This window comes from Odontesthes bonariensis, chromosome 22 (assembly GCF_027942865.1).
Source record: "Odontesthes bonariensis isolate fOdoBon6 chromosome 22, fOdoBon6.hap1, whole genome shotgun sequence".
Lineage (NCBI taxonomy): Eukaryota > Metazoa > Chordata > Actinopteri > Atheriniformes > Atherinopsidae > Odontesthes > Odontesthes bonariensis.
This window is the reverse complement of record NC_134527.1, coordinates 29,193,456-29,220,996: the sequence shown is the minus strand read 5'-3', so window position 1 is coordinate 29,220,996 and position 27,541 is coordinate 29,193,456. Positions and strand designations below refer to the sequence as shown.

The 27,541-nt window shown below is 43.6% G+C and overlaps 1 protein-coding gene across 1 annotated transcript in view; it reads right to left on the bottom strand.

Moving 5' to 3' along the window:
• The window catches only part of rasgrf2a (Ras protein-specific guanine nucleotide-releasing factor 2a), a 114,819-nt gene that overhangs the window by 51,585 nt on the left and 35,693 nt on the right, over nucleotides 1-27,541 (bottom strand). The window contains exons 3-16 of the mRNA XM_075456057.1: nucleotides 14,735-14,882; nucleotides 14,507-14,596; nucleotides 14,167-14,420; nucleotides 11,020-11,099; nucleotides 9,316-9,509; nucleotides 8,144-8,253; nucleotides 6,573-6,691; nucleotides 6,100-6,263; nucleotides 4,588-4,654; nucleotides 4,355-4,491; nucleotides 4,182-4,264; nucleotides 2,964-3,212; nucleotides 2,698-2,790; nucleotides 2,112-2,617 (exon numbers count right to left, since the gene is read on the bottom strand). Coding sequence (XP_075312172.1) covers nucleotides 2,112-2,617; nucleotides 2,698-2,790; nucleotides 2,964-3,212; nucleotides 4,182-4,264; nucleotides 4,355-4,491; nucleotides 4,588-4,654; nucleotides 6,100-6,263; nucleotides 6,573-6,691; nucleotides 8,144-8,253; nucleotides 9,316-9,509; nucleotides 11,020-11,099; nucleotides 14,167-14,420; nucleotides 14,507-14,596; nucleotides 14,735-14,882 — 2,294 coding nt within the window. The remainder of the gene's footprint in view (nucleotides 1-2,111; nucleotides 2,618-2,697; nucleotides 2,791-2,963; nucleotides 3,213-4,181; nucleotides 4,265-4,354; nucleotides 4,492-4,587; nucleotides 4,655-6,099; nucleotides 6,264-6,572; nucleotides 6,692-8,143; nucleotides 8,254-9,315; nucleotides 9,510-11,019; nucleotides 11,100-14,166; nucleotides 14,421-14,506; nucleotides 14,597-14,734; nucleotides 14,883-27,541) is intronic.

Here is a 27,541-nt window from a genome sequence, read left to right as displayed (position 1 = left end):
ACTTCAAAGATAAATGTTGTCTCCAACAAAATGTTGGTCAGGTTTTTTTGTTGGACTTCTTTGAAACCTACTTGGATGTTGGAGCTTGGATCGAGACGTTGATGGCGAGCTACAGTCAGAGGAGAACTGGAGATACGGCGCCTACAGAGGATTGAGAGCCCAGAGTTCGACACTTCATTACACCCACCACCAACTGTGCGGCTGGACCAATTCTCTCCACTTCTTTAGTGGACTGAACAGAACTAAAACTGGAACTGATTTGAAGTGACTGAAAAGGGGGAAATTTTGAGTTTTAAATCACAGCTGTGAGTTTCTTTATACGTTTTTTTATTTTACTACTTACCCGGGTAAGATTTGTGTCAGTGTGCATATACCTATGTGTGGTTTATCCTTCCCATCCTTGCATTAAAAGTGAAGCGTTCTTTGTTTCTCAAAGAAAATGCAACTGTGTCTGAGTCATTCCTGGTGTGTTGTTTGGTTAATCCTGGGCTCCGTAATCGAACATAGAATTTCTGATCTCACTGGCCATAAGTAATCATTACATCCATTACATCTATTCTTGTTCTCCATCTTCAAAGGGTTACAAAATTGGCGAGCCAGCCAGGAGCCTAGTTCATTGCCAAACAATTACCCGGAACAAACCGTTTTTGTTTTTTTAACTTCGTGATAACCGGAAACTTTTTTTCTGCAAATATGTTTGCATGCAATGTAAAATTCCACCCAGAGGTGGCAACACATCAGCTAGGTTTGGTTCAGTGTTGCAGCATATTTGTTGTGCCTCTGGGGGAAAGGGCCCTTCTACTCTCACTTTACTTTAACTGCTTTCTTATTGGTTCTTTTTGTTGTTGTTTTCTGAAGGAAAGGGAAAAAATAACCAATAAAAAAATTCACTCAATTCACTTCACTTTATTTCTTATGAATGTATAATCCCTCCCAAACACTCATTTAGTGCCTTGAACGAAGGCAGTTAAACAAAAACAAAACAGAGCTCATTGTCTTTGGGCCCAAAGAAGAACGTTTAAAAATCTGAACTCAGCTTCAGTCTGTAATGTTAAAAACCACAAACCAGGCCAAAAATCTGGACTCAGACCTGAACTTCAGACATATCAAGTCAGTTATGAAGTCAGCTGACTATCACCTGGAGAATACTTCAAGGATTAATCAAGGACTAATGTGTCAGAGTGGTTTAGAACAGCTGCTCCATGCATTTATCTCCAGCAGACCTGATGACTGTAACAGAGGATTTCTTGGTCTGCCTAAAAGATGATCAGACAGCTGATTCAGAGTCCTCACTGAGACCGGAAAAGTGGATTATATCCCTCAATCTGAGGTCTCGACACTGCTCCCTGTCCATCAGAGAGTTTATCTTAAAATACTGCTGTTGGTTTATGAAGCTTTACATGATTAAATCTCAGATCTTCTGGCACATTATGAACCTTCAAGAAATCTCAGGTTAGAAATCAAGATACAAACCGGAAAAGCCAGGTCTGCTCTGATTGGTCTGTCCTGTGGCCTAATCAGGCTCCGCCCACCAATACAGGTTAAAACAGTGTTTAATTAGATACCGGTGTAGAATGAGTCTTTAACATTTTTAAATGTTTCTTGCATATTAGACAGCCCCAAAATGTCTGCTTTGTGTGTATACTTGCTATTAAAATAGCATTTCTATAAGATTTTTGGCGGCCAGACGACGTGTTGCTCGTGACCATCTGAACTTGTGTGTCACAGGCTGCTATTTTGGATGCAACTGGAGGTCTCTCTTTTTTTTATCCACTACATATTTTCCTCTTTGGAGGCACTCTGGCTGCCACATAAGAGGCTCTATTTATCTCTTTATGTTCTCTCTCTACGGTTTCCTGCCAGAGATTTTTCTGAGCTGGTGCTCCACCGCTGATTTTGTCGTGAAAAAGTTGTCTGCTGTGGCCAGATGCTGATCTAAGGGCATGATTATTCCTCTGTTGGGTCATGTTGACCCATTTATGTAAGTCACAGTGTTTGGTTTGTCAGATTTTGGTGTAATATCAGTCATAAATGTTTCACTGTATTCAAAGCATAATTTCATAACAGCGGCTCATTTGGGAGAAGCAGCGTGTGAATCATGTTTAACTCACCCCTGCGGATGCTGCGCCTCAGCTTCCCACAGAAGGCGTCAAAGCGAGGCAGCTCCCCGCTGACGTCCTCCGCTGCAGATGGACTCAGCTCTGGAGAGCTGGGACCTCGGCTGAGGTCCAGCGGGGCTTTGGAGGCGGGAGGCGGTGAGGACACCCCAGAGGCCTGTGGGAGGCTGGGAGAGCGCGTGGCAGTGGGCGGAGGGGAGGAGAAGCCAGAGGACGACCTGTTTGAGCAGGGAGGAGGAGAGGAGATGGAAGGGCTGTGGCAGGAGGTGGGGGAGTTGGCTGCAGAGTTTGTGGGGGTGGTGGACAGATCCAAGGCGCCCACTTTCACGCTGATTGGGGAGCTGAGGGAGAGCTTGCGGGAGTGGACTGGGGAGGAGGTCCGAGAGGGGATGGAGAGCGGAGGAGGGGAGGAAAACTTGCGACAGAGCCGCGGGGACTTGTTGTTCAAGTGGTCAGCTCCCCAGGCACCCTGGTTGGTGGCGAAGAAAAGCTCCAGAGACCTAAAAGAAACAAGTCAAGTTAATATGCTCTGATGAGGAGACAAAATGATTGTATCACCAGTCCTACTGATGGTGTTTACTTGGACTGGTCCTTAGCGAGCTGTGTGATCTTCAAACTGTAGTCGGGACAGAGGGACATGATGGACAGACGGTCATGCGAGTGCTGCTCGACCCTGGGGCAGTGACAGGAAAGGGAGGAAGATGAAGAGGGAGGTGAATAATGAAAGAAGATGGAGTGAACGACAGGATGGACTGAGAGGGAAAAGATGATGGCGATGGATGAATACGACGAAGTCTGACGTCGGGTTCAGGAACATCTGGAAACATTTCACACGACAACACGCACCTCACAGGAATGGAGGTGAACGGTTTCTTGTAGATGTCCGCCAGCTTGTCGATGACCACGGCGGCGGTGGTGAAGATCCTATAAGTGTGGAGGAAGGTGTTGAGGAAGTCTATGGAGAGGAAGCGCAGGTCTGTCAGGCGCTCGAGCAGGCGCTCCACGCTGGCGTAACGGATCTGCGGGACCTTGCAGGAGTTCAGCGTCTTGCTGAAGCAAATGTCGACGTCATCTTTATGCAGCCGGGTGTCAGACCTTCGCAGAAATCATCACGTTCATTCTAAGCTCCAGAATTTATTCTCTTTTATCAAATCAAGATAGTTAGTGAACACTAGGGACTTCCAAACAAGTTTTAGCCATAAGCTCTGATGTCATTGATCCATACTGAAGACTTAAAGATAATTTGCAAATATGTAGTTTAGCATCAGTCATTTTTATTTACAATAAACTGGATATTAAAGGAATTAATTATTGACCATTTTCAGTGGCGGGTTTATCCACATTTGGAGCACTAGTGCGTATATGGTGTAGCAGGTTGTTGGTCTAATTAAAGAAACGTGTCACCTGTTACAACAGTATTTGCTAAAAGTCCCATCTCTTGTGAAAAAGTTTTAAAAGTCCTTAAGACGTTTTTATTTTACTGGACCTCCCTCTTTGACCCGGTAAACTGTGCCTTCCTGCTATCTGTGCTCTCTGAGAGCGGAATCAAACCACCTTGGAAGTTCTTTTAAAGTATAATATCCAACATTCACACCCCTTCGCCTCTCTCCCGAGGTGCCCCAAAGCTCGGTACTGGGACCCCTTCTCATTGTAAAAGACTGTACCTGTCACTCCCATCGGGTAAACTCACAGTTTTAGCACGAGTCTTTCTGACATATCCACTTGGTTGAAGCAACAACAGAGTTGAAACATAAACATTTCCAGTCCAACAGTTGTGTTTGTTGGCGTTGAAGCTTTTTGTTGAAGTGTTTCCTTTGAGTTTATTAAATATCTGGTTATCTGGTGATTATCTGAATCTTGAGTGGCAGCATCTGTTATCGTTCCCACATTTTCCCTTTTTCTGTGTTGCTTTTTGTTTGCTGTGACGTTTCTTAAATAAACTGGCCGAACGTCTGTAACTCCTGATGAGGAAATAGGCTCATAAGCTTGTTTACTAAACTGTATCATTCTGTGTTTGTCATGTTTCATGTGGTTCTAACTCGATCAGAAATCCTCTTTTCTTACTTGATCATGTGCGGCACAGAAACTTTGGAGTTCTCCTCAAACACGCTGGTCATCAGGCCGTTGCAGCGGATATTATCAATGCACTGAAACAGAATAAAAACAAGAAACAGAAGCATGAAAGCTGGTTACAGGAAGATTGGCTCAAATCTATCGTTGCAGCTTTGAGCTCCCACCTGGCTGATGTCGCTGGTCCACGCAGCCTTTTCCTGGCGGGATGGAGCCAAGAGGACGACGGAGAAGCTCTGACCGTCTGGAGGCTCCACCATGATTTTAAACTCCAGGTGACTGAAGCCTTGACCTGCTGCATTATCTGCAAAAAGAACAATGACTTGTTAAATAATAATGACACATAAATAAACTGAACTTAGATTGCAAAAAGAGGTAAAAACTGCACCGAGATACTCACAGTCCTCATCACTGGCATCCAGTTCCTCAATCAGAGTGCACTCAATCAGAGACAAAGTTCCTCCCTGCTGTTAATGCAGAGTCAGAAGTCAGATTCAGTTATTTTTGTTGCTCTTGATTCTTCTATATGTCTCAGAGAGAACAAAGAAAATCCTGCGTGATTTCATCCCAACTGAGATGTGACAGCATTAGTGCCTAAAAATAGGCTCGTTTGAAGAAACTCAAGTTTTATTTTAGACTAAAGTGATGTTTCTTCTAATGATTCACACATCATTTATCAGCCTCTCCATACTGTTGTCTAAATTTTGAACATCATGTATCACAAATGATGCAATAAAACAAGTTTGTGGATCTTTTAGGCTGAAGAAAAGTAATTTCTTTATTATCAGGAAGTCACCTTCAGCTGATCCAATACACGAGTTCTGATGAGAATTAGCAGGAGAAATAATATTTCTTCAGGTTTAACTTCTCTTCACTTACTTCCTGTAAAATTAAAATTAAAATCTAAACTTCTTCCCCTCTCATATAAAGCTCTGAATGACCAAGCTCCATCATATCTAACAGTAAAGATCTCATACTTCCATGATTTTCCAGTAGAGCACTTTGCTCTCAGCCAGCAGGATTATATTGATGTTATTCTTGCGTTTACTGTCATTAGTTTGGAGCATTGGGTGGGCACTTCCTTGGAAATGAAAACATCTACACATTAAGTTATTATGGTGACCCATAGAGGTAGTGAAGGGGCGAATGTGACCAAGTATCTTGAGTCTGAAGGCTTAAATACCAACACAGACACTCATCTGTCGCCTTTCCTGTGGTGATCTCAACATAAACCATATATGAACCTGCTTTATTGTCTGTATGTTTTTTGTTTACATCCTTCAAAAATCCTTCCTCAGAGAATCAGATCCATGATCGGTAGATTGAAGGGATGAGTTAACCAAGTCGTACATTGGTTCTTACAGGACTGTACACATATGAACAGGAGCGTACGTGGATTCATTTTGTAAAAATCCAGCAGCGTGTCATGCTGCTGGATTCTGATGTAAATATTTAACATTTTTGGTGTGCTTCTGTGGGCTACAACAAGCTCTGTTTGATTAATCAGATTAATCAATCAGGGTGTTTGACAGATAAATCTCGGCATCTAAAAAGCTAATAAGATAATTCCTCATTTTCTTGCTATTGTGACACCAAATTTTATTGATGGTTGTTTCAGTCATTCGTGTTGGGTTAAATATTGACAGAAATTTCTGTGATGCAACAAAATCAGATTTTTTTCCTGCTTTACTCAGACTTTAAGATGAGGTTAACACTTTCCTTTTTGATAAAGGTTACAGTTCATGCTGCATTATAAGACCCATGAACCATCATTTTATTTATACTGCTATAAATCCAGGTTGCTAGGTGACGTTCCTCAGCATCTTCTCTCCTGGCTGGATCTTCATTGACTTTAATGGAGCTGTTATCTTAAACAAAGAAGATAAGAAGTTTGCGAACAGGTGAAGCTCACCTTCAGCAGGTGAAGCTTCCCTCCAGATGTCCGCGTGCAGATGAGGAAGTGTTTGGTGAACAGGAAACACTGCCTCTCTCCTTCCTTTCTCAGGGAGAGGGAACCCAGCCGGACCTTACTGAGCACGCTACGTTCGCTGCTGGACGGCAGATGGATGAGAGAACCTGCTCATGAAGGAAAAGGAGCATTGAAATAATGGTGGAACAAAGACCCAACCATAATTCCTCCATTTGGTTCTCCCCTCTGTTTTACCAGGATGAGGAGCTCCTTTTCTTTGACTATCAATGATTAGTGGTCATTGAACCATCTACAGTTGAAGGACTAGAAAACTACTACTATTTCATCCCTAAAAGAAAAGAGGGACCTTATTACCTCCTGTAAAACAGAGGGGAGGGCGAAGTGGTTGGGTAGACTGGAAGAACTGTGACTGGGTCAAAGTCATTTTTTGAACAAACTGAGGTGCAGAAGTCCACCTTGTCTGACGAATGTCTGGCTCGTGTCCAGCAGGATGTCGCAGCCCTCGACGATCATCCTCTCAATGGCCAGATTCTTCCTGATGTTCTCCGTGTCGCTCACCTCATCGTGCATCATCCTGACGGCATGAACAGTCATCAGCCAACGTCCTTAGATGCAAAGCACGAGTGTATGTATCCTGTTTTTTTGTGTTTGTTCCTGCATTTCGAGGGATGTTTGGGCTGTTCAGCAACCCAAACTTTACTGAATCTGCAGAGTTGAGCTCAAAAAATTTCAAACCACGTAAAAATGTTATTTAATACACGGTTCATGTGCATCTGGGCTAATTGATGACATGACTTTGAACTAATTCTTATGATGAAATGTTCTTTGAACATGTTAAAAGCGTGTATAATAATTACCCAATGTTTACAAATTCAATATTTTACAGAGCAACTTTCTTCAATTCATTGCATTTAATCAATTATCAGTGAAATAAACTATTTTTCCTTTTGTTCTTTTGTCTGCTGCTGTTGGTGTCGGATCGATGAACCTCTTCTCCGCTTTTCATGAGAACCAGGTCTAACTCATCCAAAGTCCAACTCCAGATACCACTGACCCAGATCTGTAGCTGTTCTTCATCAGAACAGAGACACCATTACAACACCCTTTACCCCAAAATGAGCCATTTATGAATGAATTAATGTTACTTTAGCATTCCAGAAAATGTAGGAGAAGTAAAGCACTGCATTTAAATACCTCAGAGGTATTTTGAAAATGTACAACACCAAGTTGATTATGAAATATGTACTAATACACAGGAAATAAAGTTTTTCAGAGGATCCAGGACAAAAACAATGGTAAAAGTTTAATTAAGTAAGCTTGGTCTGGCCTGAGAACATATATGACACCGTTAGCTCGGACAGAAGAAGTTTGAGATGCTGGCTGAGAGTTAAACCAACAAAAGGAAAGCATTGGGTGTGATCTTTTAAAAGAAAAAGGTGGGGCTTTACCAGCAAATGAGTGAATAAAAGCCTGCTCAATGCAACTATTTTTCTGGAAGAGACTCGGGTTTATTCTTTTTTCCTGAATAGAATCTACTACATTGAATTTTTGACTCCTTCCAGTGTTTTTTTGGCTGTTTCTCTGACTCCAGCAAATACTCTGTTTTTGCATTTTTAAGAAAAGGAGAGGCTTTACCAGGAAATGAGTGAATAAAAGCCTACTCAATGCAACTGTAAAATCAGTCTTTTTTTCCCAGGGGAAGACTCTGGTTTGTTCCTTTTTCCTAAATAAACTTTTTGATTTCTGTGCTTCATGATAAAAGTAACTTTCACGGTGTTTTTCTTCAAGTGTTGAAAGGTGAAGTCCTGAGTCAAAGGACCAGGACTTTGTTTTCCCAACAAAACCCCTCTAAAAAAGTTCTGGATTGTGCCTGATCACATCAGAAAATGCATTACACGCAGCAGAGGATTAGTATTCATCATATGATCCATGAACACCTCACAACTGGGCTTCTTACGTATATGTAAAGACTCTTATCATAAACAGTGTATTTTTCAATAAACTCTTGTAACGTGCACACACTTACTTTGACAGCTCCTCCAGTTTTGACTTTGCAAACTCCAAACTCTTACGCTCCACGTGCTCATGAGGTGTGTGCGCCAGCAGCTCGTGGAGAGTGATGATATATCGTGGAATCTAAAATAAAGTAACAAAGGTAAAACATATGTGATGAAATGAAGAGTATGTTAAACCTAACTGAACTTTAGACTGCAATAAATTGAGCTATAGCAACAAAAGGAATCTGAGCTTCTTTACTAAATAATATGTTATTTAAGTTTATTAGAATTATAAGGCTATAATAGTAGTAGGGGGTTGCACTACCTTTAAGCAATTTCTGCTGCACTAAACTCCAGGTGCCATTGTTGTTATTATTGTATCTAAACTCGATGTCTCAAAAAACTGCTTAAAATTCTTAATTATGCTCCAAATCATTGGAAGATTAAAAAATGTCAGTAAAAAAAGGAATAGGGGCAATTAAAGTCTCCAGAAAATCTAATTTGATGTTTAAAAGTGTCAGCATGTCAACATTTGGCAGAACAATGACAAAATTCTTAACTGTATTTTAGAGTTGGTAACGGTCCGGAAAATTACAATCATTTAGGCAGAGCTGTTAGAGAGTGGTGGGCGGATCTTGATCAGGCCACTGCAGCTGACCACTCAGACGGGGCTTTTTGGGCGGGGCAGCTTCCCTAGCTCCTGTTGTTCCAGGAAACACAAATATGCACAAAGAAATCACCTTCTGGTAGCAGCAACACGTACTACTTTTGGATAAAAACTTTACTTTATTCTCATTGATTTTATATTTAATTTTGTTTCTGATAGAAGATCTTCCAAAGTGTTACATGGACTTCAGTGTTCCCATAAAACATCTGGCAGACTGCGAAAGCTTAGATATAATTAAAAGTTTCTTAAAAAAAAGAAAAATAAATCACTTTCCCCTCATTGGTCAGCTCCAGTGATCTGATCAAGCCCCTCCCACCAATCTGCTTCAGCTCTGCAGACATACACCTCATAGTTTGTCATAGACCCAAATGCATGAACATGTCATTCTTTTTGAGCTACATGAAAACACGTATGTATATTTTACGTAAAATATGAGAATCATCGCGTAAAACATTTTAACGTCAAAACTGATTTGATTGGGACTGATGTTTTTTTAAAAGGATTTCAGTGTTTGATGTAAAAAGAGTGCAGCACCTGGAACATGGGATATGTGAGGAACGTTTCCAACATGCGACCCTCACAGGCAGCGTTGGACTCATATTGTTTCAGCAGCTTGTCGAAGTCCCGGTTCTGCTTACAGTTTGCCAACACCTGGAGGCTGTACTGGTGGTTCCGCACAAACTCCTGGTAAATGTTCAGCATGGGCAGCAGGATGTCAAACAGGTCCGCTGTGAGAGAAAGACAAAACACAACTCATTAATACTAACATTAAAGTACAAATGTCTCAAGAGTTATGGATAGTAACACAATCAGTGGTCTTCTATTTATTTTTACAACCATTTAATTTTAGTTAGCTTTTGATTTAATTTGAATTGAGACCTGCTTTTGAAGTAAAGCTAAACTTAAACATTAGAGTTGGGGTGGACACTGACTCATAGGGACACAAACAACCAGAGCATTTCCTGGTTCAAACCCTTTCCCCTATATTCACTGCATCTATCAAATATGGGATGAATGTACAAGAAATATACATAAATTCAAAAATGTGCTGACAGGAGTTAGGACGGGAATATGCTTGCTTTTTAATCACACCTTCACGTAAACAACTTGTTCCGTTTTGGGCGTAATTGTCAACATACTTGCCTGTGTACTACATCTGTTATTGGAGGATTCCACTAGGGGGCACACAGGATGACTCAGGCCCGAGTCATTGGCACCGACCTAACTCCGTTTTGCCAACGTTTTTTCGGGCATAAGACACGTCCTAAAAATGTGGTTAATCGTAGACTTTCTCTACAAGCTTGCCTTCAGAATAGGGATGAGCATTTTAAGTGATTTTTTGAGGTCGACTAATCAAACCACTTAAAGTCGAATAATGTTAGCTTAACAATGACATCAAGACTAATCAACAAATCACCAAAGCAGTTATTTGTTCCTGTTGTTTGCTGTCACATGAGCGTTTAGCTACAACAACACCAGTTATTTTTCGTTGTCTTTCCATCTGGTCTTTTTGTTCCTGAAGCGCAACATTTTTGTGACTATTAAGTGAGTGAGTCCTCATCGCGCTGGTAGAACCGTGGTAAGCTAGCTTTATCCAACAGAAACAGTGGCATAAACATTAGTTCCACGTCTCTGCGTCGTGAAACATAAGTCTCCTGCTCCTAACAAAAATAAGTCGACTCTTAAAAAAAGTAGTCAACTACGTGCACCCTTCCAACTAATTCCAAGTTCTTCTGCACATCCTGTCAAATTTTTCCCTACACTGCCCCTACAGGTCACTTACATATTGCAGCTTGTGAACATTAATTCAATAAAATTATGCAGATTCATGGTCATCGGAGCTCTTTTTGAAGGCCAATGTTGCCCAGAATGTGAGCCTAAAATCTTGGATTCACTCGAATGTGATATGTTGCACCACATTGGGTGGGCCTGACATCTAAAACTGGAGCAACAATCGGCTTTTAAGATGAGACACATAATTAGTCAGGAGATTTAACTGGATGGCGCCTCCTTTGCTGCATGAAAAAGTGAAACCATTCTCGAGTTTTTACTGCAAGCTAAACTAGGAAAGCAAAAGCAACAGACCCAGAGTTCAATGCAGCAACGTAAGACGTTTCCCAACTGAATGAGAAGGGAGACTGTTCACGCCTGAAAACGCATACATGGGGACCAGTCCTAATGGTAAGGCAGACAGGAATTAATGGTTCACAATATGACAACTGCATTAAGAAGACTCACCCAGGACCAGAGTCGGCCAGTTAGCGATCCGAGCATTCAGCCCTTGGTGGAAGATCTCATGCAGAAACATGATGGTCTCACTGGAGACAAAGAAAAGGTTTTAGTTTATTCTGAATTAGTTAAGTAAAATTATGTGGGTTGTCACTATATTTCGAAATGTGGAACAAAATAATTCAACCTTTAGACTGAAATGAGCTGCTATCACAATAAACAGTAAGAAGTGCTCCATCAAACTCATAGCTGTGACATAAACAAAAGGTTGACTCTGAGAAATCAGGATTAGTTCAGTCTGAAGGGTTGAAATGAGGCATGTCCCGATCCGATCACGTGATCGGAAATCGGGGCCGATCACATGGTTTCAGACTCGATCGGAATCGGACGTTACATCCCGATCAGCGATCGGATATAGCCTATATCTATATATGTATATTTATTCTCATTATTTTTTTTTATCAGAACTATAATATTTCAAAACAAATGGGAAAAAACAGCTTAGTATTTCCTGTTATGTGGTCAGACCGTCTCAGCTCCACACAGAAACAACACATGCGGCATGACGTCACTTTGCTGCTGTAAAGCGAAGCAGAACACAGCAGCAGCTTGAAGCTGGGGGCCGAATGTCTGCGGTGTGGAGGTATTTTAAAGTGAATGACAAAATCGTTGCGATTGCAAACTGTGAGATATGCAAACTTGGGATTTCAAGAGGTGGCGAGGACATGGCTAACATCCTTGATGAGAACAGGAACAGGCTCAAACCTGACAAGGTAGAGATGTTGGTTTTCATCAAGAAAAACGTACATTTCCTTCTGTGAAGCCAGAGGAGGAGAGTAAGAATTAGGAGTGCAGTTAAAGCACATTACTGGCCTTACTTTAGAACACTGTGGCACTTTTAGTTGCTTATTTGTTTACATGCCCGCAGGTATTTCAGGTTGAGCTGCTGCTCGTTTTTATATTAGACATTGTTGCACTAAACTACAATGTGATGAATTTGTTTATTACTTGATTACTTTTGTTGTTCAAGCTACCTCACAGAAGTGCTCTGTTTATAAGTGTTAAATGATAAAATAAGGAGAATAAAATAAAAAAATCAGGGACGTCCTGGATCTGTTTCTTCGCCGTTCTTCATTTTTTTAATGTACTGTAGAAGTATAAGATCGGGACTCGGTATCGGCAGATACTCAAAATCAAATGACTCGGACTCGGGGGCAAAAAAACCTGATCGGGTCATCCCTAGTTGAAATACTACATTACCCATGAGTCCTGCATGCAGCTCCCCAAAATCGATTCCTCTAAGAGGTGCAGCTGTGAATTCAATATGTTTTGTTGGTGTAATCATTGAGAAAGCATAGCAATGCATATTTTAAAAGGTGCTCAGGGTTTTTGGATTCAGAGTTGTCCGTCTGGCTGGATTTCTGACTGTTACAGCCTGGTCCTGAGATATTTGCATGAGGTCCCACAGAACCTGCAGGATCCCCTTCAATATGCTGCTATATAGTTCAACTTGTGTTGCATCAAACTATTATCATTTACAGAATAAAGTCTACTGACTTAGTATGAAGCTAAAATTAAAAAGTGATACAAGTGTCGTTAGCTTTCTAAATCACATGCAAGTAACAATATTAAATGAGTAAAAGTAAGAAAAAAGCAAACTGGCAGTAAATTGTACATAATGCATGAATTCCTAAACGCACATCGACACAGGAAAAAAAACTGTGATAAAGTCTCAAAGCGTGTATGTACTCCAATCCAGTAGGGGGCAGTAATATGGTGGTATACACAAAAACTGTTTACTGTTAAAAGAGGAGAAGAGAGTGTGTAACACAAACTGAAAGAGTGGAAAAAACCCTCTAACATTTGTTCCAAGTCGCCTCACATTTGTTTTGAAAAGCCCAGCATTAATATTTGTCTTATCTTTATTGGTTAATTCCAAGTTAATGTTTGCAGTGTGTCCTTAAAACATTTGAGGAAACTGGACAAGTGGAGGACAAAAGAAGAAGTGTCAGGCCTAAAGAACTATCTACAGCAGATGAACAGGATCTGAAAGTGATGTCCTTAAGAAAGAGGAAAACATCCAGCAAAGACCTGACACAGGAGCTGAGAGATGCATCTGGACCTTCAGCTGATCCATCTGCTGTTGGCCCAAGCCTCATCAGAAATGGGCTCCATGGAAGGGTGGCTGTCAAGAAGCCGTTCTTAAGGAAGGGAAACAGGGAGAAAAGACTGAGCTGTGCCAAAGGACTCAAGAAGTGGACTGAAAATCAGTGGCAGCAGGTCTGATGGAGGGATGAATCCTCCCCAGAGCCCGGAGCTCAACATTACTTTAGCAGTGTGGGATCATGTTGGCAGAGAACGGAACAAAAGGCAGCCGACATCCAAAGAAGAGCTTTGGGATGTCCTTCAAGAAGCCTGGAGAACTATTCCTGAAGACTCCTTAAAGAAAGGACAGAAAGCTCGTCTGAGAGGGTTCAGGCTGTGCTGGAGGAGAAAGGAGCTCAGAGCAGATATTCACTTTAAAGCTCCTTAGAACTGAACAAACTCTGTTTTGCCTCATATACTGTTGAGAAAAATGTTTTGAATTAATCACATTCACACGTGTTGTAGCTAATCTGCCTCGGCGGTATGATATAACACGTCATTACGACCACTTACAATGTGGTCAATGAAACCTGTTTCTTTGTATGTCGCAGACATGTGTATCTTGCTTGTATTCTAAAACAAATCAAATATGTTTTGCCAAAAACTAAATATTTTAGGTTGTGCCGCCTTCTCCTCTATACGCATCTTATTGTGTTACTTCCTATTTTCAGGTGAGCAGCAGCAAGTCTTACGAACTGAATCCGTCCACTGAAACCAAACTCCTACTTTCTGAGTTAAAAGCTTGTTGGTCAGCCTCAAAACGAATCTGAGGACTCAGCAGATGAAAATGAGTTAAACATGAACTCTAAAATCTTGTCTCACTCCTACTTTTCCGCAGTAATCCGTGGAGTCTCGCCAGAGGCTCTTAAATGGGTCATCAGCAGCGAGATAGCAAACGCCACTCAGAGAGTGGGATTAAAATGCAAAGATACGAGCCCAACGGGCTCACACCCAGACTTTCAGCTCCTGTAAAGAAAACACTGCTGGGGGAAAATATCAGGACGACTTCACCTGTTGAGGAAGACGCTGCTGACGTCGTCGTGGCTGATGGGAGGCTTCTTGGAGCTGGCGGCCATGCGGAGCGGCCTGAGGAAGCAGTTCACCAGGATGGAGAGCTGGTGGACGTACTCCGTCTCTGCCTCCACCATGTTGAACACGATCTGGTTCCTCTTCCTCATGCTCTCGGCGTGAGGGGAGGAGATGTAGTCCTGGACGATGATCTTCCACTTCCTCCGGCACAGCCAGCCACGCATGAAACTTTGCACCTGCGTGGTCACAACACACCTTGTGTCCCCCTTTATTCTCCTTACATCGTTTCTTTACACATGAATCAGCGACCACAACAATTTACCTTTTTGATCTTTTTGATATCTGGGTCTTCCTCTTCTTGGTTGTTCTGGAGAGGCATCATCCTCTCCTTGGCCTTGTTCAACACTACAATCTGCCACAACAACAGTCTCCATGAGAACAACAGTGGCACAGAGGGTGAAATATTCATAAAACCACTTCACCTCGTCATGCCAGAAGCATTTTTTTTAAGCATGCATGCGCTCACAGATGTGGAAGCGCTAATGCATACCTCGGTTTTGAGCCTCTCGATCTCAGTGTCCTGGTCTTCCAGCTGTGTGCGAAGCTGATTGGCTGCGACCTTTTCGGTCTCCAAGATCTGGACCAGGTGGATGTACTTCTGCATCAGGATCTCGCGCTCAATGATGATGTCAGAGTAGCTAACAGGGGGCATGAGGAAGAGGACAGACCGATATGTAACTACAACACACAGTAAAACTTTCCAAGTTACTTTCATGCCTGTTTCTCGTATGTAAACAGAATTTCTGCCCTCAAAAGTACTTTATTTGGAATAGCAAAGATTCAGACATAAATTCTTGTATTTCAAGAGGAGGGTTGATGATCATATTTTACTAAACAAGGAAGGCCATTTATTTACTTATAGTCTCACCAAGAGTATTTTTAATCTGATGCTATTCACTCTGGAGTTAAAAATCTGCTTAAATCTTCAGTTCGAGACCATATTTGTTTTACAGCTTTTTGTTCTGGTACTTTTGTGAGTAAAGACCAACAATAAATCATTCAGGAGGGCGTTATACATAAACCTGCTGTAATCTTTGTTTGGAGTCATTTATACATTCATTCATTCACGTTTCTTCTCAGAATATTCATTCATAAATCTTTACTCAAAAGTACGAAGGATGTATTTGAAAAACATGGGTTCAATACTTATCATTTTTTCTTCCTTCTGTTCTCTTGAAAATGAAACAATTATTCACCTTTTCTGGGAAAGCACCTTTAGTCAAACCTTTAGGGTTGACCTTCACCTCATTTTGAACAAAATTAGGTTTTCTTTATCAAATTTAAGATCGAAAACAGTCTTTTTTGGGTCTCTGCTGAAGAAACAGCATTTAAGAAGTATCCATCCATCCATCCATCCATCCATCCATCCATTATCTTCCGCTGGTCCGGGGATCGGGTCGCGGGGGCAGCAGCTTGAGCAGAGAGACCCAGACGTCCCTGTCCCCGGCCACTTCCTCCAGCTCTTCTGGGGGGACCCCGAGGCGTTCCCAGGCCAGCCAAGAGACATAGTCTCTCCAACGTGTCCTGGGTCTTCCCCAGGGCCTCCTCCAGTGGGACGGGCCCGGAACACCTCACCGGGGAGGCGTCCAGGAGGCATTCTCACCAGGTGCCCGAGCCACCTCATCTGACTCCTCTCGATGCGGAGGAGCAGCGGTTCTACTCCGAGCCCCTCCCGGATGACCGAGCTTCTCACCCTATCTCTAAGGGAGAGCCCAGACACTCTGCGGAGGAAACTCATTTCGGCCGCTTGTATTCGCGATCTCGTTCTTTCGGTCACTACCCACAGCTCGTGACCATAGGTGAGGGTAGGAACATAGATTGACCGGTAAATCGAGAGCTTCGCCTTCTGGCTCAGCTCCTTTTTCACCACGACGGGCCGGTGCAGAGCCCGCATCACTGCAGACGCCGCACCGATCCGTCTGTCAATCCCCTGCTCCATTCGTCCCTCACTCGTGAACAAGACCCAGAGACTTGAACTCCTCCACTTGGGGAAGGATCTCATTCCCGACCTGGAGAGAGCATTCCACCCTTTTCCGGCCGAAGACCATGGTCTCGGATTTGGAGGTGCTGATGGTCATCCCAGCCGCTTCACACTCGGCTGCGAACCACTCCAGTGAGAGCTGAAGGTCACGGCCCGACGACGCCAACAGAACCACATCGTCCGCAAAAAGCAGAGACCCGATTCTGAGGTCGCCAAATCAGACCCCCTCAACGCCCTGGCTGCGCCTAGAAATTCTGTCCATAAAAATTATGAACAGAATCGGTGACAAAGGGCAGCCCTGACGGAATCCAACCCTCACAGGAAACATGTCCGACTTACTGCCGGCAATGCGGACCAAACTCTGACACCGGTCATACAGAGACCGAACAGCCCATATCAAGGAGTCCGGCACTCCCTACTCCCGGAGCACCCCCCACAAGAATCCCCGAGGGACACGGTCGAACGGCTTCTCCAAGTCCACAAAACACATGTAGACCGGTTGGGCGAACTCCCATGCTCCCTCCAGGATCCTGCGGAGGGTATAGAGCTGGTCCACTGTTCCACGCCCAGGACGAAAACCACACTGCACCTCCTGAATCCGAGATTCGACTATCCGGCGGATCGTCCTCTCCAGTACCCCCGAAAAGATCTTACCAGGGAGGCTGAGGAGTGTGATCCCCCTATAGTTGGAACACACCCTCCGGTCCCCCTTTTTAAAGAGGGGGACCACCACCCCGATCTGCCAGTCCAGAGGTACTGTCCCCGATGTCCATACGATGCTGCAAAGGCGTGTCAACCAAGACACCCCCACAACATCCAGAGCCTTGAGGAACTCAGGACGGACCTCATCCACCCCCGGGGCCTTGCCACCGAGGAGTTTTTTGACCACCTCGGCAACCTCAGCCCCAGAAATGTGAGGCCCCACGTCCGAGCCCCCCAACTCTGCTTCCTCATCGGAAGGCGTGTCGGTAGGATTGAGGAGGCCCTTGAAGTATTCCCCCCACCGATTTACGACGTCCGCAGAGCCCCACCCTCACCATACACGGTGTTGACGGTGCACCGCTCCCCCCCCCTGAGCCGCCGGATGGTGGACCAGAATCTCCTCGAGGCCGTCCGGAAGTCGTTCTCCATGGCCTCCCCGAACTCCACCCAAGCCCGAGTTTTTGCCTCAGCAACCGCCGAGGCTGCGTTCCGCTTGGCCTGTCGGTACCCATCAGCTGCTTCCAGAGTCCCACTGGCCAAAAAGGCCCGATAGGACTCTTTCTTCAACTTGACGGCTTCCCTCACCACTGGGGTCCACCAGCAGGTTCGGGGATTGCCGCCACGACAGGCACCGACCACCTTACGGCCACAGCTCCGGTCGGCCGCCTCAACAATGGAGGCATGGAACATGGCCCATTCGGGCTCAATGTCCCCCAACTCCCCCGGGACATGGTTGAAGCTCTGCCGGAGGTGGGAGTTGAAACTCCTCCTTACAGGGGATTCCGCCAGGCGTTCCCAACAGACCCTCACAATAAGTTTGGGCCTGCCAGGTCTGACCGGCTTCCTCCCCCACCAGCGGAGCCAACTCACCACCAGGTGGTGATCAGTTGACAGCTCCGCCCCTCTCTTCACCCGAGTGTCCAGGACATACGGCCGCAAGTCCGACGATACGACCACAAAGTCGATCATCGAGCTGCGGCCTAGGGTGTCCTGGTGCCAAGTGCACATATGGACACCCTTATGCCTGAACATGGTGTTCGTTATGGACAGTCCGTGACGAGCACAGAAGTCCAACAACAAAACACCACTCCTCCCAATCACGCCCCTCCAGGTCTCACTGTCATTACCCACGTGAGCATTGAAGTCCCCCAGCAAGATGAGGAAGTCTCCTGGAGGAGCACTCTCTAGTGCATCCTCCAGGGACTCCAAAAAGGGTGGGTACTCTGAACTGCCGTTCGGTGCATAAGCACAAACAACAGTCAGGACCCGTCCCCCCACCCTAAGGCGGAGGGAGGCTACCCTCTCGTCTACCGGGGTGAACCCCAATGTACAGGCGCACAGCCGGGGGGCAATAAGTATGCCCACACCTGCTCTACGCCTCTCACCGCGGGCAACTCCAGAGTGGAAGAGAGTCCAACCCCTCTCAAGGAGGCTGGTTCCGGAGCCCAAGCCATGCGTCGAGGTGAGTCCGACTATATCTAGCCGGAACCGCTCAGCCTCGCGCACCAGCTCAGGCTCCTTCCCCAGCAGAGAGGGGACGTTCCACGTCCCAAGAGCCAGCTTCAGTAGCCGAGGATCAGACCGCCAAGGTCCCTGCCTTCGGCTGCCGCCCAGCTCACACTGCACCCGACCCCCATGGCCCCTCCCACGGGTGGTGAGCCTGTCGGAAGGGGGACCCGTGTCGTTTCTTCGGGCTGTGCCCGACCGAGTCCCACGGGCACAGACACGGCCACCAGGCGCTCGCCGGCGGGCCCCACCCCTGGGCCTGGCTCCAGGGGGAGGCCCCGGTGACCCGCGTCCGGGCAAGGGAACACGGTATCCAAAAATATCATTCATCATAGGGGTTTTGTGAGCTGTTCTTTGTCTGGTCCCTCATCTAGGATCTGTTTGCCATGGGTGACCCTACCAGGGGCTTAAAGCCCCAGACAACATAGCTCCCAGACTCATTGGGGCACCCAAACCCCCCCACCACGGTAAGGTGACAGCTCTTTAAGAAGTAATGTTTTGAATCTTTTGTTGTCATTCGCCAAATTTAATACACATGCTGTAAAGTGAGAAAGCTTCAAAAATATAAATAATAATTGTTTATTTTTTTTATCAAGTTACAAAATGCAAAGTGTGGAAAACAAAAGAAACTCTAAATCGAATCAATATTTGGTGTTTCTACCCTTTGCCTTCAAACCAGTATCAATTATTCGAGGGACACTTGCACAAAGTCAGGGATTTTGTCAGATTATACCACACAGGTGCTGATGATCATCAGAGTCACGTAGAGGTTGAAACAGTTATTAACTGTGTAGGAGGCTTAAAACTGGGCGAGGAGCAGCCAAAGTCTGCCACCAAAGTGAGGTTGTGAAAGACAGCTTCATCAGCATGGTCTCTCCCAGAGAAAGAGTTCAAATCTCTTTTGAAGAAGCACAAAGAAACGTTAAGGGCTGCAGTGGTCAGCCAAGGAAACTTATTTCCCTTTAATATCAGACGATGTCCAGCAGCGTCACCGGCTCAGACTCATGCACGACCATCTGCTGTCCCGAAAAGTCTGGCCAGAAATGGTCTTTGTGGAAACCTCCGAAATAGAAACAAGCGACTCAACTATGCACGAAAACACAGGCAGCAGAAAAATGGCAGCAGCTGCCCTGGACTGATGAGTCAAAATCTGAAATATTTGGCTGCAGCAGAAGACAGTTTGTTCCCCAAAAGGCTGGACAGAGGTACGATGATGAGTATCTGCAGGCAGCAGTGGAGCATGGTGGAGGTTCCTCCCAAGTTTGGGGCCGGAGATTCAAGGTGAGAAATACAGGCAGACGCTCATCCATCATGCAGTAACCATCAGGGAGGAGTGGGATTGGCCTCAAACTTATTCTGCAGCAGCCACGACCCCAAACACACAGCCAAAGTCATTAAGAACTACCTTCAACGTAAAGAAGAAGTCCTGGAAGTGATGGTTTGGCCCCCACAGAGCCCTGATCGCAACCTCAACGCATCTCTCTGGGATTACATGAAAGGACGGAAAGATTTGAGGAGGCCTTCATCCTTCATGTGTGTGTCTGAACAACTCAAAAAAACTGTGGACCTCGAAGAATTGATGCTGTTTTGGAGACGAACGGTTCGATTTCTCTTGTGTTCATTCACTGAATTTAGTTAATTAATGAAAATAAACTATTGATACAGTAAAATAGCACACAGCTAAAGCCTTATGCCTAGAATTTGATTTATAAGTTCCAATTATTTGGTTTAACAGAAGAGCTCTGACATCTGCTGACTCAGGTCAGATAGTGGAGCCCAGAGTTCAAACTAGACCCGGTGAAGCAGCTTTTAGCTGTTATGCTGCACACAACTGCAACAAACTACCAGCAGAACTGAAATCAGCCCCAACTGTAAGCACTTTTAAATCCAGGTTAAAAACATTTCTCTTTCGGTGTGCTTATGGTTGAGTTTATATCTTTCTTTTTCCCCTCTTCTTTGATTGCTTTTAACTGTGTTTTTAATTTTTATTCTATTTTTTTCTCTTTAAATTGCTTGTTTTTATGCTGTTCTTTTAAATGCCTTGTCTTTATGTAAAGCACATTGAGTTGCCTGTGGTATGAAATGCGCTATATAAATAAAGATGCCTTGCCTTGCCTCAACTGACTATCTTTTACAGCCATGTTTGTTTATGTCATTCCTACTTCATTTTTCTTTGTAATTATTTATTTTTCCCTCTTTTTTTTGTTGCGTTTCACCCCATCATGGATTTGTATCTGGATCCATCCTGAATTACTGTTGTGCTTCTCTTTTGTATGAATAAAGGTTTATTTTGGCCGATAATTTAGAGCTGCGCGTGACAATTCCTGTTTGTTACAAACTGGACTGACAGCATCTGCACTTACAGTAACATTAAATATTATATATCATATTTTCTACTCATTTCCACTTTAAAAACAGGAGACACAGCCACAGAGAAGAAGAGCTGAGAGAAATGGAGGTTGAGTGGTGAGATCAAGTCTATGATGTAACCAGTGTGGCAATACAGCACCAGTGACCTAAATGTGAACCGCTGCGAGCATTAAGCGCACGCACGCTCGCTCAGAAGTGGTAGTCGTGTCAAATGTGCATCAGCAGTTCAGAACACTTTGAGTCTAGCTCTTTAAAGTATCCAAACTAGATGTTATAAAGACTTAAAAGAAATTCACGGTGTTATAGAGAATCACGATGACGGCGGGGGAGGGAAGAATTCAGGACCCTGAGAAGAGGTCACAAATGGATTAATGGGAGAGGAAATATTAATTTGTTGGTCTCTACGTTGATTTGGAGGGGGGATCCACTGGTTTAATCTTTGATATGCATTATGAAACACTCTTTTTACACCAAAAACACAGCATATATGGTTTTTATAAGTGGGACTGACTCCTAGTAGAACCACAGATAAGGCTCCAGATTGATCAGACTTTGGATAAGACAGTAATATGCTTTCTGTGGAGACTGATATCAGGAAACAAACCACTAATCTCGTGGTTGAGAGAAGAGGCTGCAGATCGAGCTAAAGCCGAGAATCTTTTGGAACTTGATACACGACAAAATCACGTGTGATGTGACATGAAAAGTTTAAAATGTATCAAAATGTCTTAAAAAAGTGGTATTTTGAACTAAAAAAAAAGATAAAAATAGATGAGTTGGAATCGGGGATAATCAAAATGTTTATTTTAGCAAATGAATCAAACGTGGGAAAAAAATTAATATCTAAATTATACACAAGATTGGAAAACTTGAAGGGTAATAATACCGCATATATAAAAGGGAAATGGGAAAAAGAGGCTAGTTGGAGGCTTTGAGAGGAGAAATGGGAGGAAATATGTAGGCAACAGTGGAAAATAACTTGTTCCTTCACACGGAGAGAGTTTGGCTGGAAGAATACTGTAAGATATTTTATTACACCAATACAAGATGTTGGAGGGGATGCGGAGAAGAAAGAGCTGGTCACTTCCATGTGTTTTGGGACTGCTCACATATCAGACCATACTGGCAGGAGGTAAAGAACGGTATGGATAGAGTTTTGGGGACGAGCATGCCATTCACATTTGATGCTCTTTACATGGGAAGAGGGACGGAAAGGTTGTCAAGATCAGCTGATAAATATATGTTTGGGATCATGACGGTGGCTAGCCCAAAAGCCATTACTAGGAAATGGATGAAGGCAGAGGAGCCTAAAAGGGAAGATTGGGTTGACGTAATACACAATATTTATACGATGGAAAGGTTGACATTTTCCATCAGATTAGAATCTGGCAAATTTAAGAATTACTGGAAAAATTGGTTGGACTTTGTTTCACCATTGAGGTCAGATTTTGTTGAATAAAACCCTGGGGACAGGAGGAACCCTTACATAAGCCGCTTTCGGACAGACCGTTCTAAGAAAGTAGTTATCAGAACTACCCTCCTCGAATTTCGTTCTGATAACTGTCCTTCCCCAGCGGAACTGTTTCAGTCTGCATTCGCACATGAGTCGGGACCTGATAGGGACTGATGCGCCGCGTGCAGCCGTCTGCTTCAGTGACGTGTTAGCCGTTAGCCGTTTAGCGCTACATTCAAACACAAAACAAAACGGTAAAAGTAAGGAGAGTAGAAAAAACACCACCAAGAAGCTAATATGGAGAGTGGGGAGGCCACCATGTTTATGGTCTGCATGATGGTGATATTAATCATGGACAATCACATCAGGCGTCTAATATCGAGGCTGGAAGAGCTCACAGAGAGTTTTTCATTTTATGAAGGAAGAAAGGAGAGCAGAGCGCTGGAGACAAATGAGACAAGTGTAAGTTTAACTTATTAAACACCCGCCGGTTGTGTCCGTGTACGAGTAAACATTTCAGCCGTGATAGCATGACATGGGGCGTAGCTACCGACCACCACACACCTCCGTTAGATTCGTTCTATAGAACCATGCAAAGACCCGACCTCGGAGAAGGAGCTAAATAGTTATAGGAACTAAGGGAGAAAGCCCCGAGTTCCTGTATGTCCGAACACGGGAGAAAACGGCCCCGCGGATTAAAAGGTTATTAGAACTCCCAAAGGTTCCTACAGTCCGAAAGCGGCTATAGATACAGATTGTATATAGTTAATTTGCAGGTAAATTTAAATGAGAAGATAGGAAAATTTAGGAGACAGGTTGGAAGAACGAACAGTAAATGCCAGGTATTGAAAGTGTTAGGGCAGGTTGAAGTACAGTACATAAAGGAAAGAAAGGTTATAATGCTTCAATACAGATACAGAATGTGGGCACAATAGTTTGTTGAATACGGGAAGGATATTGTGACAAATGTGGAATTGTGGTTGTTCACCTGTATGGAAATAATAGATATAGATATAACTTACACAATTTTGCTATAACTTACACAATTTTGCATAGTTAAACTCTATAGCTTACCGTTCTGTTCTAACACACTCCTACAGATCTTTAATCTTTATTCTCACTTTTTAGCGCTGTGTCTGGCTCTCTAGCTTAGCATGGCTACCGGTTCTCTTCCTCCTTCTCCTGCTTTCACCTGCTCCGTGTGTCAGATGTTTAGTTACTCCTCTGCCTCCTTTAGCGATAATGGTACATGTAACAAATGTAGTCTTTTTGTAGTTTTGGAGGCGAGGTTATCTGAATTGGAAGCTCGGCTCTGCACTGTTGAAAATCAACCGATAGCGAGCCAGGCCCCTTTTGCCAGTGTGGAGCCACCTAGCGTAGCTAGCTCCATTAGCCGCCCCCAGGCAGAACCCGAGCAGCCGGGATTACATCGTGGCTGGGTGACTGTCAGGAAGAGGCATAGCTCTAAAGTCAAGCCCGTTGTTCACCATCGACCTGTCCACGCTTCTAACAGATTTTCCCCACTCAGCGACACACCCGCTGAGGACAAAACCCTGGTAATTGGCAGCTCTATAGTCAGAAACGTGGCATTAGAGACACCAGCGGCCATAGTCAAATGCATTCCAGGGGCCAGAGCGGGCGACATAGAATCCTATTTAAAACTGCTGGCTAAGGATAAACGTAAATATGGTAAAATAGTTATTCACGTCGGCGTTAATGACACCCGGTTACGCCAATCGGAGGTCACTAAAATTAATGTTGCATCGGTGTGTGATTTTGCCAAAACAATGTCGGACTCCGTAGTTTTCTCTGGACCCCTGCCAAATCTGACCAGTGATGACATGTTTAGCCGCATGTCGTCCTACAATCGCTGGTTGTCTAGATGGTGTCCAGCAAACAACGTGGGCTACATAGATAATTGGCAATCTTTCTGGAGAAAACCTGGTCTGATGAGGAGAGATGGCATCCATCCCACTTTGGAAGGAGCAGCTCTCATTTCTAGAAATATGGATGAATTTATTTGCCACCCTAAAACATGACAACCCAGGGCTCAGACCAGGATGCAGAGTTGTAGTCTTACACACTTCTCTGCAGCTTCCCACCTGCTGCTACCCACCCAATCGATTAACACAAAAGGAGCAAATCCTCTTGTGCAAAAAGAAATTATTAAAACAAAAACTTTAACTGAACAAAAACATCAAACTATTAAATGTGGTTTGCTGAATATCAGATCTCTCCTTTCGAAGTCTCTGTTAGTGAATGAGTTGATTTGTGATCATCATATTGATATATTTTGTCTTACAGAAACCTGGCTGCAGCAGGAGGATCATGTTAGCATTAATGAAGCAACTCCCTCTGACTGTTTAAATGTTCACGTTCCTCGAACCACAGGCAGAGGAGGAGGAGTGGCAGCTATTTTCAGATCAGGGTTACTCATCAGTCCCAGACCCAAGATTAGTTTGAGCTCTTTTGAATATCTGATTCTCAGTTTTTCCCACGCAAAGTGGAAATCCCAGAAACCTCTTGTGTTTGTTGTTGTGTATCGTCCACCTGGCCCTTATTCTAAGTTTCTGTCTGAATTCTCAGAGTTTTTATCCCAGTTAGTGCTGAGTACAGATAAAGTCATTGTAGTGGGTGACTTTAATATTCATGTAGATGTTGAAAATGACTGCCTGAATATGAACTTTAATTCTATATTAGACTCTATTGGATTTTCTCAGAGTGTTCACGGACCGACTCACTGCCTTAATCACACCCTTGATCTTGTTCTGACTTATGGCATTGAGAGGTAACAGTTAACAGTGTTCCCTCATAACCCTGTCTTATCTGACCATTTTCTGATAACCTTTGAGTTTACATTACTTGACTATACAGTTTCTGAGAAGAAATTTACATATAGAAGGTGTCTATCAGAGGATGCTGTAACCAGATTTAAAGAATTAATTCCATCATCCTTTTCTTCACTGCCATGTGCAGATATGACAGAGGACGACTACATAAACTTTACTCCAGCAGCACTTGACTCTCTTGTTGACAGCACTATAGTTTCAATGCGTACAGCACTGGACAATGTTGCCCCTCTGAAAAGGAAGGTAATCAGTCAGAAGAGGTTGGCTCCTTGGTATAATTCACAGCTGCGTGCTTTAAAGCAGACTGCAAGAAAGCTGGAGAGACAGTGGCGTTCCTCTAATTTAGAAGAGTCTCAGTTAGTCTGGAAAGATAGTTTAACAATGTATAAGAAAGCCCTTCGTAAAGCTAGAACTGCTTCTTATTCATCATTGATAGATGAGAATAAGAATAATCCCAGGTTTCTTTTCAGCACTGTAGCCAGTCTGACTAAGAGTCCGAGCTCTGCTGAGCCAGTTATTCCTTTAACTCTCAGCAGTGATGATTTCATGAGCTTCTTTATTAATAAAATTGTTTCTATCAGAGAGAAGATTGATGGAGTCCTTCCCACTATTATCAGTGATGTATCATCAAGTACAGCAGCTTTAGAAGTATCTTTAGAACCTGATTTGTATTTAGACGGCTTCTGCCCAGTTGATCTCTCTGAACTAACAACAGCAATAGTCTCTTCTAAACCATCAACTTGTGTTTTAGACCCAATCCCAACCAGACTGTTCAAGGAGGTTTTCCCATTAATTGACACTTCCATATTGGATTTGATCAATCTGTCTTTGTTGACAGGATATGTACCTCAGACTTTTAAGGTTGCTGTAATTAAACCTTTACTTAAAAAACCTACTCTTGATTCAGAAGTGTTGGCTCATTATAGACCTATATCCAATCTCCCTTTTATGTCTAAAGTTCTTGAAAAAATAGTTGCAGCTCAGCTTTGTGATCATTTACACAGAAATAATTTGTTTGAAGAGTTTCAGTCAGGATTCAGAGTGCATCATAGCACAGAAACAGCACTGCTGAAAGTTACCAATGATCTCCTCTTAGCCTCTGATAGCGGACTTGTGTCTGTGCTTGTCCTGTTGGATCTCAGTGCTGCATTTGATACGGTCGATCACAGTATCTTATTACACAGACTTGAACATGTTATTGGGATTAAAGGAACTGCATTAGGCTGGTTTAAATCATATTTATCTGATAGATTTCAGTTTGTTCTTGTAAATGAAGAATCTTCCTCACACACCAGAGTAAGTCATGGAGTTCCTCAGGGTTCTGTGCTTGGACCGATTCTTTTTACTTTATACATGCTTCCATTAGGTAACATTATTAGACAGCATGGCATAAATTTCCATTGCTATGCTGATGATACTCAGCTGTACTTATCTATAAAACCAGATGAAACCAATAGGTTGGTCAGACTACAAGCATGTCTTAAAGACATAAAGACCTGGATGACTCAGAACTGTCTGCTGCTAAATTCAGACAAAACTGAAGTCGTTATCTTTGGACCTGAGCGTTTCAGGGAGAAATTGTCTAGCTATATAGTTACTCTAGATGGTATTTCCTTGGCTTCTAGTTCTACAGTGAGGAACCTTGGAGTTATTTTTGACCAGAACTTATCATTTGACTCGCATATAAAACAGGTTTCTAGGACTGCCTTCTTTCACCTTCGTAATATTGTTAAAATCAGGAACATCTTGTCTCAGAGTGATGCAGAAAAACTAATTCATGCATTTGTTACTTCAAGATTGGACTACTGTAATTCTTTATTATTGGGCTGTCCTACATATTCTCTGAAAAGCCTTCAGTTGATCCAAAATGCTGCAGCCAGAGTTCTGATGAGAACTAACAGGAGAGATCATATTTCTCCAGTTTTAGCTTCTCTTCATTGGCTCCCTGTTAAATTCAGAATAGAATTTAAGATTCTTCTCCTTACATATAAAACTCTTAATGACCGAGCTCCATCATATCTTAAAGATCTCATTGTAAGATATTTTCCTAACAGAGCACTTCGTTCCCAAACTGCAGGTTTACTTGAGGTTCCCAGAGTTTCTAAAAGTAGAATGGGAGGCAGAGCCTTCAGTTATCAGGCCCCTCAATTGTGGAATAAGCTGCCAGTAAATGTCCGGGAAGCAGACACCCTTTCCACTTTTAAGACCAGGCTTAAAACTTTCCTTTTTTATAAAGCTTATAGTTAGGTCTGTTGAATCTGCTAGTGTGTCTGCTAGTGTGTCTTGTTCTGCCTCCACCTCTGGCACCCTCTATACTTTCATTACCCCCTACCCGAACCAGGGTTTGAATCCCATTCCCGCTTCTCTTACCTCTTTTATTTCTCCCCCTACCCGAACCAGGGTTTGCATCCCCACCCCGCTGTGACTGGTGTGCAG